At 46.1% G+C, this 12287-nt stretch overlaps 1 protein-coding gene across 2 annotated transcripts in view; it reads right to left on the bottom strand.

Annotated features, from left to right (window-relative positions):
- Positions 1-12287, bottom strand: part of HABP2 (hyaluronan binding protein 2) — a 34383-nt gene that overhangs the window by 4949 nt on the left and 17147 nt on the right. For both annotated transcript variants that reach the window (XM_024756007.1, XM_024756008.1), the window contains exons 3-11: positions 8920-9030; positions 7387-7494; positions 6079-6195; positions 5205-5324; positions 4537-4708; positions 3228-3325; positions 1468-1708; positions 919-1061; positions 82-216 (exon numbers count right to left, since the gene is read on the bottom strand). In XM_024756007.1, coding sequence (XP_024611775.1) covers positions 82-216; positions 919-1061; positions 1468-1708; positions 3228-3325; positions 4537-4708; positions 5205-5324; positions 6079-6195; positions 7387-7494; positions 8920-9030 — 1245 coding nt within the window. The remainder of the gene's footprint in view (positions 1-81; positions 217-918; positions 1062-1467; positions 1709-3227; positions 3326-4536; positions 4709-5204; positions 5325-6078; positions 6196-7386; positions 7495-8919; positions 9031-12287) is intronic.

Genomic DNA, 12287 nt, shown 5'->3' with positions numbered 1-12287 from the left:
GGAGGGCAGTTGAGTGTAACCCTTTCTTGTCTGGTGGATGTAACTCACCTGGGCCTCAGGAGAATGCATGGCCAGACTCACCTGTTTCTGTAACACCCCAGCCGGAGATGTGACACTCAGTCCCAGGGGGAAAGGGACCATCAGGCAAACATACAGTTTTCACATATTTGGATTCCAGAGCACAGTGACCATCCACTGGCTTTAGCTTGAGCAAAGCTAGGTAGAGAAAGGGGAAATGGGCAGTGATATCCTCTCTGTCAAAGAAGCATCAGCTTCAACTTGATTGGAAGGTGGACCTAGCAAAGCCCCATTCCCAATAACTAAAAGGACTCTCCGTTGGTCATTTCATTCTTTTAACTTTCAATTCGGAGGAGTAATAACACTTCAGGCTGAGTTTTAAATTACTTCTAATCCTTTTTTTTAAAAAAACAGGCTTTAAGGGGGAAAAAACGATATCGAGGAAGCAGAAGGAGTGAGAGGTCTGTGAATGGAGAAATAGGGGACAGAACTAAGCAGGAGGCAGATCAAGTACGTCATTGCCTACCAGGTGCCAGGTGTGCATGGGGATACGTGAACATCACGTCGCTTAGCACACAGGAAGTGGAGACTGTACATCAGTGTGCCCGTTTTACAGCAGAGGGAATTGAAGCTCAGAGAGGTGAGCCAGCTCTTAGTTCAAGGCTGAGCTCTCTCCACAACGCAATGTTCCTAGCATCTCTTCCCCTCAGTTTAAGAACTTGTGCCCATGTATCTGCAAAGCTAACACAGATCTTGAAGAACTAAAACACTCTACCTTACAGGGTCTATGAGGGACCAAGAAGGCAACAGCACCTTCTAGAACCAAACCTCAGCTTTCCATCAGTAGAGAAACCCACCCAGGACAAGACCCATGGGAGAGCCACGATAGAAGAGACTTGCCAATGTCGTTGTAGGGAATGTCGTCTCTTTCGTCATAGTGGCTGTACTTGAATATCTTCTCCACCCCAAAGCTCTGCTCGTGGAATTCTGTCTTCGTCAGGTCCTGGTCCCCTAGCACCACTTTTAGATATTTGGCTTTTAAGCTACAAGGGAAAGTAAGATGATCAGGAACTAGCCCTGGAATTTGAGAGCCTGGAGCCACACCCTGGCCCTGCTTCTGGTCAGCTGTGTGACCTTTGACAGATGACCTGACCTTCTCGCACCTCAGCATCCCCATCTGTAATCATGGTCTTGCTAAAGAACTCTCCTGCTCGTCTTTAAGTAGCTAGTTTCGAGGCTTGCATGTCATAACACATGTAATGCACGTGGTGAGCATTCTACACATGGGAGCTCTCTTCTATCTGGTTGTAAGGAAACATCCTTTTGCCCTTGGAGCAAGATCCGACCCCCAGGTCCTGCCAGAGTTGCCAAGATGCTGCTCAGATGGGGAGAGAAGAACACCCCTGGAGACTGCAGCCACCCTAACCTCTGCTCCCAGCAGGCACCTACTCGGTGCAGTGGGCGGCAGTCAGCACCCAGCAGGGGTGGATCAACGTCCCCCCACAGAAATGGCCCTGGGGCATGGAGATGGTCAGTCGCAACGAGGTCTGCAGGGACGCCTGCCATGGGTGCTTGCCCGCTGTGCTCTTAAAGCCGCCGTAGATCCTCTTGACCTTCCTGTCTGCTGTCTCAGTCCTCCCGCATGAGTCAAACTCGGGAAGTTTGGTCAGGGGCTCTGAGTTGGCAACATCTGTGAAGCACAAGAAAAATAAATCACACTTCTCACCCTCCCTGCAGATCCTCAGAAGGACCTTGTCAGAGGCATGGCTCTGCATCCGGACGCTTAACTAGTGTCCAGAGCTAAGAGACTATACTGGTGCATATAGGATAGGCACGTGTGCAGTTAGCATTTGTGGAATACATTGATTAATACAAAGCGAGTCTATAGGATTAATGATGAAGATGTTGCTTTTTCCTTCTTATTCTGACATGTAGACAGACACATAAAAAATGTTTATCACTTATACGTGGAATCTAAAAAATACAACAGGTTAGTGAATGTGACAAAAAAAAGAAGCAGACTCACAGATATAGAGAACAAATTAGTGGTTAGCAGTGGGGAGACAGAAGGAGGGAGGGGCAAGACAGGGGTAGGGATTAAGAGGTATGAACTATCAGGTATAAAATAAGCTACAAGGATATATTGTTCAACGGGGGAATATAGCCAATATTTTATAACTATAAATGGAGTACAACCTTTAAAAATTGTGAGTCACTGTAGTGTATACCTATAACTTACATAATATTGTACAGCAAATATACTTCAATAAAAAATGTGTGGGGGCTTCGCTGGTGGCACAGTGGTTGAGAGTCCGCCTGCCGATGCAGGGGACACGGGTTAAAAAAAAAAAAAAAAAAAAAAAAAAAAAAAAAAAAAAATGTGTGTATAAATATATAACTCCATCTCTGGGTATGTATTTAACTATTTGTTAATGCACACATATATTCTGGAGGCTTTTTTGGTGCCTAGGGGAAGATATTCAGATGAAGTAGAGCGGGGGAGAGAAGACATTTGCACACATAACTGTCATGCAAAGGGGAGAGCAGCAAGTGTTGCATGGATGGTGCCCAATCTATTCCATGCAGTTTGTAAGAAGGGAGAGGTAATATTTCACTTGGTAAATCTTGGAGGACTTCCTGGAGGAGTGGTTACTTGGGTTGATTCTCAAAGAATGGTTGGATATGAACAAAAGCGGGTATGGGACACAGTATTACAGACAGAGGTGACCATAAGAGCAAAGGCACAGAAATGAAACTGTCCAGGGAAGTAATTCCATTGAGCAGAGGGAGGGTGCATTGCTTCAGACGTGGGTAGAGAGGTGGGCTAAGGCAGCGAGGCAGGAAGACTGTGAGGCTGGAATTCAGTCCATGCTGTATCCTGAGAGGCTGTGGAGACCCAGCCACTGTTTGATCACCACTGTACACGGAAGGCCTGGCATAGTGCCTGGCATCCAGCAAGCAATCGATCAGTATTTGCTGAGTGAACTGACTGGGAGTCAGGAAGCCTGAGTTTACAAAGGTATCCAAGTCTGCTCGACCTCCCGAGAGGGGAGCAGAGGGTTGAGCAGTTGGGTTGCCACTGGGATGGCAAATGGTAAAGCAGGAGTTGTGGAAGGACCGGGGTAGGACAGAGAGGGAGTTCCAGGAACATCTGTCTATGGCTCTGCAACCTCCCCACTACCCGGGCCTCCAGACAGCCACAGACTTACCTAGGGCTGAGCAGGCGGGGACATCACAGTACTCCCATTTCACCTTTGCATTGTTTACTTTAAAGAAACACCAGGGCTTTTGGTCTTCATCTGGGTTTCTAAAATTAAAAAAAAACAAAGTAAGCCGGAGTCAAGGCTTGGTGAACTCGCTGGACCTCATTAAAAGTCCTTTGAGTAAGAGAGCACCAAGCTCTCGCATCCCCCTGGGACCACATTCCATTCCATTCCTCCAACAGGTTAGCAAACCTTGACATATTAGGGTGGTTATAGTTTGGGGGCCAAATCTTAACTTCCAGAGGAGAATCTCAATAACCAGGGAGTAGTTCACGAGCTTTGTGCCAGGTCCACGGGACATATTACATTGTTTGTAGGAAAATAAATGAGATCCCTGTTGAAGATCCTTCTTTGTCAGGAAAGTGAAATAACTACAGAAACATGGTGAGAGTAGGGCTCCTCTGCCCAAACCTTCAAGTTCTGTGCATGGGAATTCTCTGAGAGCGGCTGCTGGGGGTCACCCTGAAGACAGTCCCATGGAGGGGGCAGCTCAAGGTAAGTGAAAGTAGAAGGGAAACTGTGTCTTGTGCTAGGGAAATCCTCTTGCTTAATGGAACCAGTTTAAAGCCGTACAAAAAAATCTCTGTTTCTATATGCAGACCATGCATGTCCTTGGTCTTGGTTAGACAATGAGCTGTGGGAGGAAGCCAACAGGATGGTCAGGAAGACGGGGAAGAAGGTACCAGTCATCACCAGGGATAGAAATGGCATTATTCTTATTTGGGAAAACCTGCACATCCTTGTGTCAGAGACCGTCATGCTAACCAAACATTCCATTTTCCATTTATCCCTTTGAAGTTCCATTTATCCCTTGAAGTTATGTGAGACTATATGACTATTTCCGGCCAATGAAACATGTGTGGTAAGATGATGTGTCACTTCTAGGCTGAGGTGGTAAAAACCTCACGCTCCATGTTCCAGTCTCGCCTTGCCCTTCCTGTGTATTTGAGTAACTAAGTGAAGCTAAGAATACCCGCTACCTCCACACCCAACCTACATGACACGCGTAGCATTAATGGGAAATTAACATTGATGTGCTCAAGCCACTGGGATTTGGGGGTTGTTCATTACAGCAGCATAACCTAACCTATCCTGAGTTGGAAAATCTTCCTAGAGAGAAAGCTGATGAGTTTCAGTGTTCCGTTCCAAAATTTCGAAGCTGGCCCAGGAGAACTAGGAGCAGAGGGGAGGGACAAACAAATCCCTCCATTGACAAGTGGCCAAGACGGAGGACAGGGAGGATGGTAAGCTTTACCTGCAGAAGTTGTGCTCCCCAATCCCATGGGCCTCAGCATCCTCCATAAACATGTTGTAATTCTCCTTCAAGAGGAGGTGGGAATTCCAGTAAAGGCACGAGTGCTGGTTGATTGTCTTACTCACTTTCCCTCGGTAAGAGTAGCCATCACCAACATAGCAGTCATCAGAACCTTGGAGAGAGCAGTTGGGAATGTGAGAACTGAGACCAGCTGGTGTGCCATGCCTGGAAAGGACTTGGCAGGTATATCAGGTGGTGAGAGGATTGGGCCTGAATGCTGATCACCCTGAGGTTTCACTACGAGTTCCCAGAAATAAGGTGGTTTGAACGCTCCACATTCAACCCAGCTTAAAAACAAGGAATATCATGAGGGTGGGGGTGAGAGCTGAGTTCTTTAATTTTGGCTCAAACAAGAACCAGTGGTAGGTAGGTTGAGGCCCAAGGATACCCAGGAGTGTTTGACTTGCCTGCACTATATCCCAGTTTATGACTTCCTCTACATGGAGCCAGACATACCCTACGCCCTTAGGCTGGAAGGCCGAGGCAATAGCAGAGCTTGGGAATTGACTTGAACCCTGTTCTGGCAACAAAATGCAAACAGATAAAGGAGTCCAGAGGCCTCACACGTGTCCCTGAGTTTCTGATGAAGTGGTACTATAGACCCATACCTATTTCACAGAGTTTCCCCTTGAACTGGTCAGGACAGGTGCAGGTGAACTTGGATCTCCGCCTATGCCGGGAGCAGGTGCCGCCATTTTGGCAGGGATTTGGCCTGCATGCAGGAACCGCTGTGAACACAGGAAGTGGGTCCAGGAAGGCTCTTTAGAAGGAGTTGCAGCTACATCTGAGCTGATGAGGAGGTATTGGTGGCACTTTTCTGGTGTCCATCCTTTCACAAAAATGGGTCACCAAAGGGGAAAGAGAGACCCACTGACATGCAAGAAAACATACACACAGACCTTAAGAACATAAGCAAACATGGATGAAGCAATATGATGGAGGCCAGCAAAAAAGAGTCTATAAGTAGATGAGTCGCTCAGTGAGGAAAAACAAGATGCATAGACTGAGCAGGAATTTGGGGGCCAGTCTGAGCTAGGTTGAAACTTAGCTCTGCCTCTTGACAGCTGAGTGACCATAGGCAAGTTAGCTAACCTCTCTGAACTTCAGTTTCTTCACCTGTAAAACTGTTTCTTGTAGTGTTTTGGGGACAATGTGAGAGAGAATGTAAATCTCCTGGGACAATGCCTGACTCATAGCAGTGAATAAATATACATGGCCCATTCTAGGAAAAGACCAGGGCTTACTTCCTAGATGAAATGAGTTTCAAGATGATTATTTTTTTGTTGGGAAGAGACACAGACAAGTCAATTCTCACTGGACTTTCCAGAGGTAATGAATCTTAGAAAGTCCTAGTTAAAAGGGCCATCTTGGATGCCGCCAAAACATTGGATGTATCTGGACTTCCACACAGGAGGATATTGACATCCCAGGCACAAGCCACGGTAGAGAGAGCTTAGCATAGAAGAGGCCTCCAGCACTTACCTGTGGAGCAGTCTTCACCCCTGTAAGGGTGTTTACAGGCACAGCGGTAGTAAGGAGAACTCTGAGTAATGAGACAGTCTCCTCGGCCACATGGGTTGTTCTTGCATTTGTTTTGCACTGTAGGCGATCAATAGGGAAGTAGGGACAAAGTACAGGACATTATTTGGGGCACATTTTACTTTGAGAGGTACCTGTACAGTACAATGTTCGGGAGGGGAGTGCGGGGGCGTGGGGAGAGGTGGTGTTGGTGAGTGATAGAGCATATGCCCCCTGTCCATGGTTCTGAAACATCATGCTCCCCACCTAGACAAGGCTTCTCTCTTGTCCTTGGGTCGTGGATGATTGCTTCCCAGTTCCTTATGAGCTTCTAGGGCTCATAGTCTTTATTATGCTATTTTTATAAACACCTTGATCATTTTTACACCTTCAGAAAAGTGGAGCTGCAATTTGAGTTTCTCCATTGTATAGCTGATTTTATATTCCATTTACAATTTTGTCATTCTTCCAAGAAGTTGAGGGATAAACCCAGTGACTATGTTTGTGCCTGATATCCCAAACCATCCTGAAAAATTTATTGAAAGATTTTGTAGGATTGAAAATGGTAGGAATAACTGAAGAGGGCACAGAGAAAACAAGTCAACCACAAAACCCTCACTTCCTCCCCCACCCCACTTAGATGGTTGCTAGATGCGACAGAATCCAGGTTCTCTCTAGGGGTGCAATTAGCCTGTAAGAATTCTATTCCCAATACCTTATTACATAGCCTCATGTTATGCCCACAAGAGGTCACTAAAAGTGGACACACCGTTTATCAGAGTCTCCACGAGTGAGGATGGCAGGAAGAGAGAGCATGGGGCTGGGAGTCAGGCACCAGGTCTCTAATTTCTGCTCTTCTCTTAATTAGCTGTGTAACCACGAGCAAGTCCCCTGTACACTCTGGGCTCCCTTTCTCTAACAAGGTTGAGCCTTATGTGCCCTGAGAGCCTTCCTGCTCTTGTATATGAACAACATTTCTCTGTTGAAGTTGGTCTAAACACTCTTGGTCAGAACCCAGCTATTATCTCCTCTTACCCTCAATGTTCTTATCTGTGGAATGGACATACTAGTCCTATCTAACATGTAAGGGTGAGGACTCAGTGAGATGCTGCCTGTGACCATGCTGAGGAACCTATTATGCACAACATAATATGTGTGATTGTCAGCCTTTTCACGGGATTACTGAACCCTTCTTTACCCCCTAGAATTGGAGGAGAAACTGCCTCTTGTTCAACATGGAGGGAAGGTTGGATCCAGTGAAGGTCCACTCACCATTCTGACACCTGTTTCCAGAGAAAGGGGCTGGACAGCTGCAGGTGAATGTGGCCCCGCTGATGAGACAGTCCCCACCATGTGCACAGGGGTTGGACAGGCATGGATCTAAAACACGTGGGCAGAGGTCAATGTTGCAATGAACAGCAGGCAAGAAGCCCCCTGTCTGCTCACTGAATTTCCATCTCCTGCCCCAAATGAGAGAGGAACTGCCTAGCCAGTGATTGGGGAAAGGGGGAAACATGCATTGACCTTAAAGAGCTGGGAAAACTGCCATCATAAGACCAGAGGGAGGGATTCAGGTTAGTAAGAGGAGAGGCAAGAAGGAATCGTGACTGTCTCCCTCAGCCTGGCTTTGGATGGGGCCTTTCTCGTTGAGTAACTCCCCTTTCCCGTCATCAGTGTCTCTCTCCTCCCAGGCTCGCTGGGACTGCCACGGGGTCTGTCTCTGATGCCGAAGGCATTTCACAAGCCTGAAGACCTCCCCTACTCCCAGTGCCCAGGGGTGGAGGTCAGAAGTGGGGAACGAAATCCCACCCCTAATGAAACACAAGCTTTCTGAACATCAGGAAAGAAGACCAAAGGCAAGAGGGGGACAGAAGAATTGACGGCGAGGAGGAAATGACCCAGTGGCCTTCATCTTTCTTCAACTACTTGTTCAGTTAGATTTTGTCATATTTCATCTGTGCCTTTGGCTTTTCATGGTTGTCTGAATGGATCTTCCCTTGGGGAATTCTTTATCCTTCTGTTCACACACATTGTTCTTTGGTTCAGGAACTAGGATCCCTGGGCCTGGCTCTTGTTTTGATGGTCCCTTCTGATGTTCCCCTGATGCCCCGTATCTTGGCCCTGCCTTCCAGGCCACTTCGCAGTTACACAGCTTTTATTCCAGCTGCTAAGTGCTTTCCATTACTTCTACTGATTTAGTCACATGGCTTTGCCTAGGCCCAGCTTCTCATTTTCCTTTCTGTCTCAAGAAGCCACAAAAACAAAAACAAACGTGGCTGAAGCACACATGTGTGAGCGTGCATGCACACACACACACAACTGTGCAAATCTTCTGAAGAGTGAAAAAGAGAAAAAAAAAACCAGCACAGCACAATGGCAAATTTGTGAATGCTACAGTTTGATGCCTAATGCTAAGACAGACTCTTCTGCATAATTAGGACTACCTGTCATGAAAGCTCTGGGGATGATTTTGAACGTGACTCTAACCCACAGTGTCAGGAGAGCTAGATGATGATGCACTAACTTGCTGAGTGACCTTGGCTAAGTCAGCTCCTCTCTTGGCCTCACTTGCTTCACCTGTCATTTGAAAGTGGGAGAGATGGTCTCTAAGAACCTCCCCAGTATTCATAGTATGTAATTCTAACTGAAAAAAAGCCAGTCTAAATAAATTTTTAATACCTATTTTATGATGCTGGTCAGAGAGGAAGAGAAGAGAGAGCCCTTGCATGTGGTCACGCATAAACTCCCCTCCAGGTGTGCTGCTCTCCTCCCAGGAGGGCCCCCCCAAACAGCTCTGGTACCTACCGTCCTCCGCGTAGTACCAGTCAGGATTCTCGGGATGGCCTAGAGCGCTGCTGGCATTCCCTTCCTGGTCGTAATACTCTTGGCTGTACTCATAGTGGTCGAGAGTCCAATCTACAGATGTGGGAACAGGACAGAAGCAACCCTAATCATCAGACCTAAAGAAGTCACCATTTTATTTCACTGAAAACCCCCTTTCCCAACGGTTTCTAGGTCCTGAAGGAGGGTTCATGTGTCTTTCCAGCTCCTGACGCTGACGGGGCAGATGGAAGGGGTCGGGCACCGTGAGTTTTCATTTGAGGGGGCTGTCATGACCCAGTGAGCCAGCGCTGGCATTTGGCAGGGTCAAGAGTACGTGATTGGAAATGGCTTTTCACTAACCGTGACCTTGGACAAGCCAACTCTATCCTCCGTGCCTCAGTTTTCTCACCTGTAAATAGCAGGAAGATGACTGGGGTGCAGGGAACCTCCAAGGTCCTGTATGAGATCTGCCCAGGGTCAGATCCAGTGGCACTTGAGTGCCTTGTTGGGTGGTTCTGTGAATGAAGTTTCTCAGTGGGACTTTATCAGTCACCTTAGCTGAATAAAGTCAAAGAAACTTGTCCCTTTTCTTTCAGCTTCAGCATCAAACTACTCCCGAGTTATTTATATAGAATCGTCGTAACTGTTAATATTTACTGAGTCTTTACTATGTACCAGGCTCTGGACTAAGCATTTTACATGAACCACCCCATTCCATTCTCATAAAAATCTAGATGTATTATTATCTCTACTTTAAGCTTAGAAACCTGAGGCTCAAAGAGGTTAAGTAACTTATCCAAGGTCACATAGCTGACAAATGACAGCATAGGAGCTAAGGCAGTTTATCTCCATATATCCCTTAAATTGCACTCCCTCAACTGCTTCAGCGGGCCTCTCATACTGCCTCAGATAATTCACAGTTACCCTTGGGAAAGGGGTCCTATCAGTCCCGTTGCCTATCCAGCCTGCTAATTAGGGATTGTCCAAGGACAGCCTTGAGAAGGTTCACGGATCTTGCCTACTGAAAGAAAGGGCAGTATATGGCGTTGCCCATGGTTGTAAACCTTACACTAGACCAATCCACTAGGAAGAGCAGGTGTGTGTAAGCCTGGACTCAAGCTCTTTGTTGTCTGGGGCCTTGGAAGATGCTGATAGCTCTGTGGCTGATGGAGAGGAGTTTGGGATTTGAAGAAGGTTGGGTTGACTTTGCTCTCTCCAGCTGGCAGGAGTATGGCAAGTCAGCAAGTTGAAGCTGTAAGGAAGCTGTCCAGAGATGCATATGATAATGAGGCAGGAGCAAATGCAGATAGCCGGCTTGAAAAGGCGCTCCCACGGAGCCACAGCGATGGCCCGGAGGATGGCACCTTACCTACGCCCGATTATCAACCACATTATCTTATTCGTCTCTCAGTCATTCCCTTATAGTCTTTATCTCTTTGGCTTTTGAAAAATCGACTTTTGCACAATGGCTGTTTTATATTTCCCATTAAAATGGAACTATCTTTTTATTTCCTTTTTGAATACGCCAACTCTGGTTCCTTGCCAAAGTTTCACCTCATTTATCACAGTGTCAAGTCAAGACTCCCTTTGCCTCCTCATTATTTCTCCCGAGCTGCTTTTCCCCACTATGAAAATGCTCTCAGAGGAGGCCACCTTTCCAGGCATGAGGATCTAGGTTGAAGATAAGGCCATTGTCTTCCTGGAGCAAATAAAGTTTCTTTCCATCTAGCATGATAAAGCAGAGAAAGGGTGAGAAAGTAAGGGGAAAAAATTTTTTTTCTGAGTTTGACATGAAAGATTTCAAACAGACATTTGGAAGAGACAATGAGTTTGGTAATGAGATGATTGCCCCATTTCTTTCTTTCTTTTTTCTTTGGAGAATTGATTTTTGTTTTTCCAACAGGTGTTTATAGATAAGCGCCTTCGAATCGCTCCTCTAATTTCTCCCATCACTCCCACAAGTCGAGGGTCAGAATGGATAATCTTGGTTAGACCGTTAAGAATCATTTCTTTTGCAGATATTTGGAAATGAGGGAAGATTTTTCATAAAGATGGAATAGTATGATTTTTCCAGGTGACAGAGGATGGATGAAATGTCTGTTGGGTTTTGATTTGAATCCAGCCCTATTTACAAGATCTGTTCACCTCTCAGTGACGCTAAGGAGGGAATAAAACACATAGACTTTGAGTTACATTCCTGTCAAGTGAGGCCTTAAGTCCCTACTATTCTCCAGGGTCCAGGGCCCTTGGTTGAGGTGGGATAGAAGAAGCAGAGGCTCAGTGGCCCCAGATTGCCAGAAGCCATCAGTTGGAAGACTGTGCAAGGGAAGGCCAAGATCCTTGACATTTGGGGTGGGTTGCAATATGTTTTGAAAATGCTTTTTAGAAGAGTCACCTGGGAGGGTTTCTCTACCTCCAAACTTAAAGCTTGTTTTGTCTTTTCTATTCTATTGGTAGTTCATCCCATTGCCTATGTAAGAAACATGTATTGTGCACCTACAGTGGGACAAGTATTATGCCAGGTGCAGGAAGGCTTTGGGAACAATGGAGAATTATACAAAAAAGAGTGGGATGTGGCCTCCAGTCAAAGGACCCTCGAATCCGGGGTGGATGGGGGAAGAAAGCCAGCCAAGGAAGGAGATGAAAGGGTAGTGAAGAGGCAGGAGAGCTGGATGTGGCCAAGTCTAGCTGACAGCCTCAAATTCCACATTGGTACTCTGGTGTGGTATGAGCCAATCTGATGAAATAAATGAGACCTGATTCTTCACCTCTCCCTGTGGCCATGCTTATTGCAATGTGCCTTTGCAGCTCCTCTCACCAAAAGATGGAGTCACAAATCAATAAAATTAGAGATGAAAAAGGAGAAGTTACAACAGACACCACAGAAATACAAAGCATGCTAAGAGACTACTACAAGCAACTCTATGCCAATAAAATGGACAACCTGGAAGAAATGGACAAATTCTCAGAAAAGTATAACCTTCCAAGACTGAACCAGGAAGAAATAGAAAATACAAACAGACCAACCAATTGTAGAGACTGTCATACAGAGTGAAGTAACTCAGAAAGAGAAAAACAAATATTAACGCATATATATGGAATGTAGAAAAATGATACAGATGAACCGGTTTGCAGGGCAGAAGTTGAGACACAGATGTGGAAAACAAACATATGGACACCAAGGGGGGAAAGTGGCGTGGGGGATGGTGGTGGTGGGATGAATTGGGAGATTGGGATTGACATGTATACACTGATGTGTATAAAATAGATAGCTAATAAGAACCTGCTGTATAAAAAATAAATAAAATAAAATTCAAAAAAGGAAAAAGATGGAGTCAGTTTCTCCATCC

This window comes from Neophocaena asiaeorientalis, unplaced genomic scaffold (assembly GCF_003031525.2).
Source record: "Neophocaena asiaeorientalis asiaeorientalis breed wild unplaced genomic scaffold, Neophocaena_asiaeorientalis_V1.1 scaffold85, whole genome shotgun sequence".
NCBI classification, from domain to species: domain Eukaryota; kingdom Metazoa; phylum Chordata; class Mammalia; order Artiodactyla; family Phocoenidae; genus Neophocaena; species Neophocaena asiaeorientalis.
Note: the sequence above shows the minus strand (reverse complement) of the source record. Positions and strands in the feature narration are given on the sequence as shown.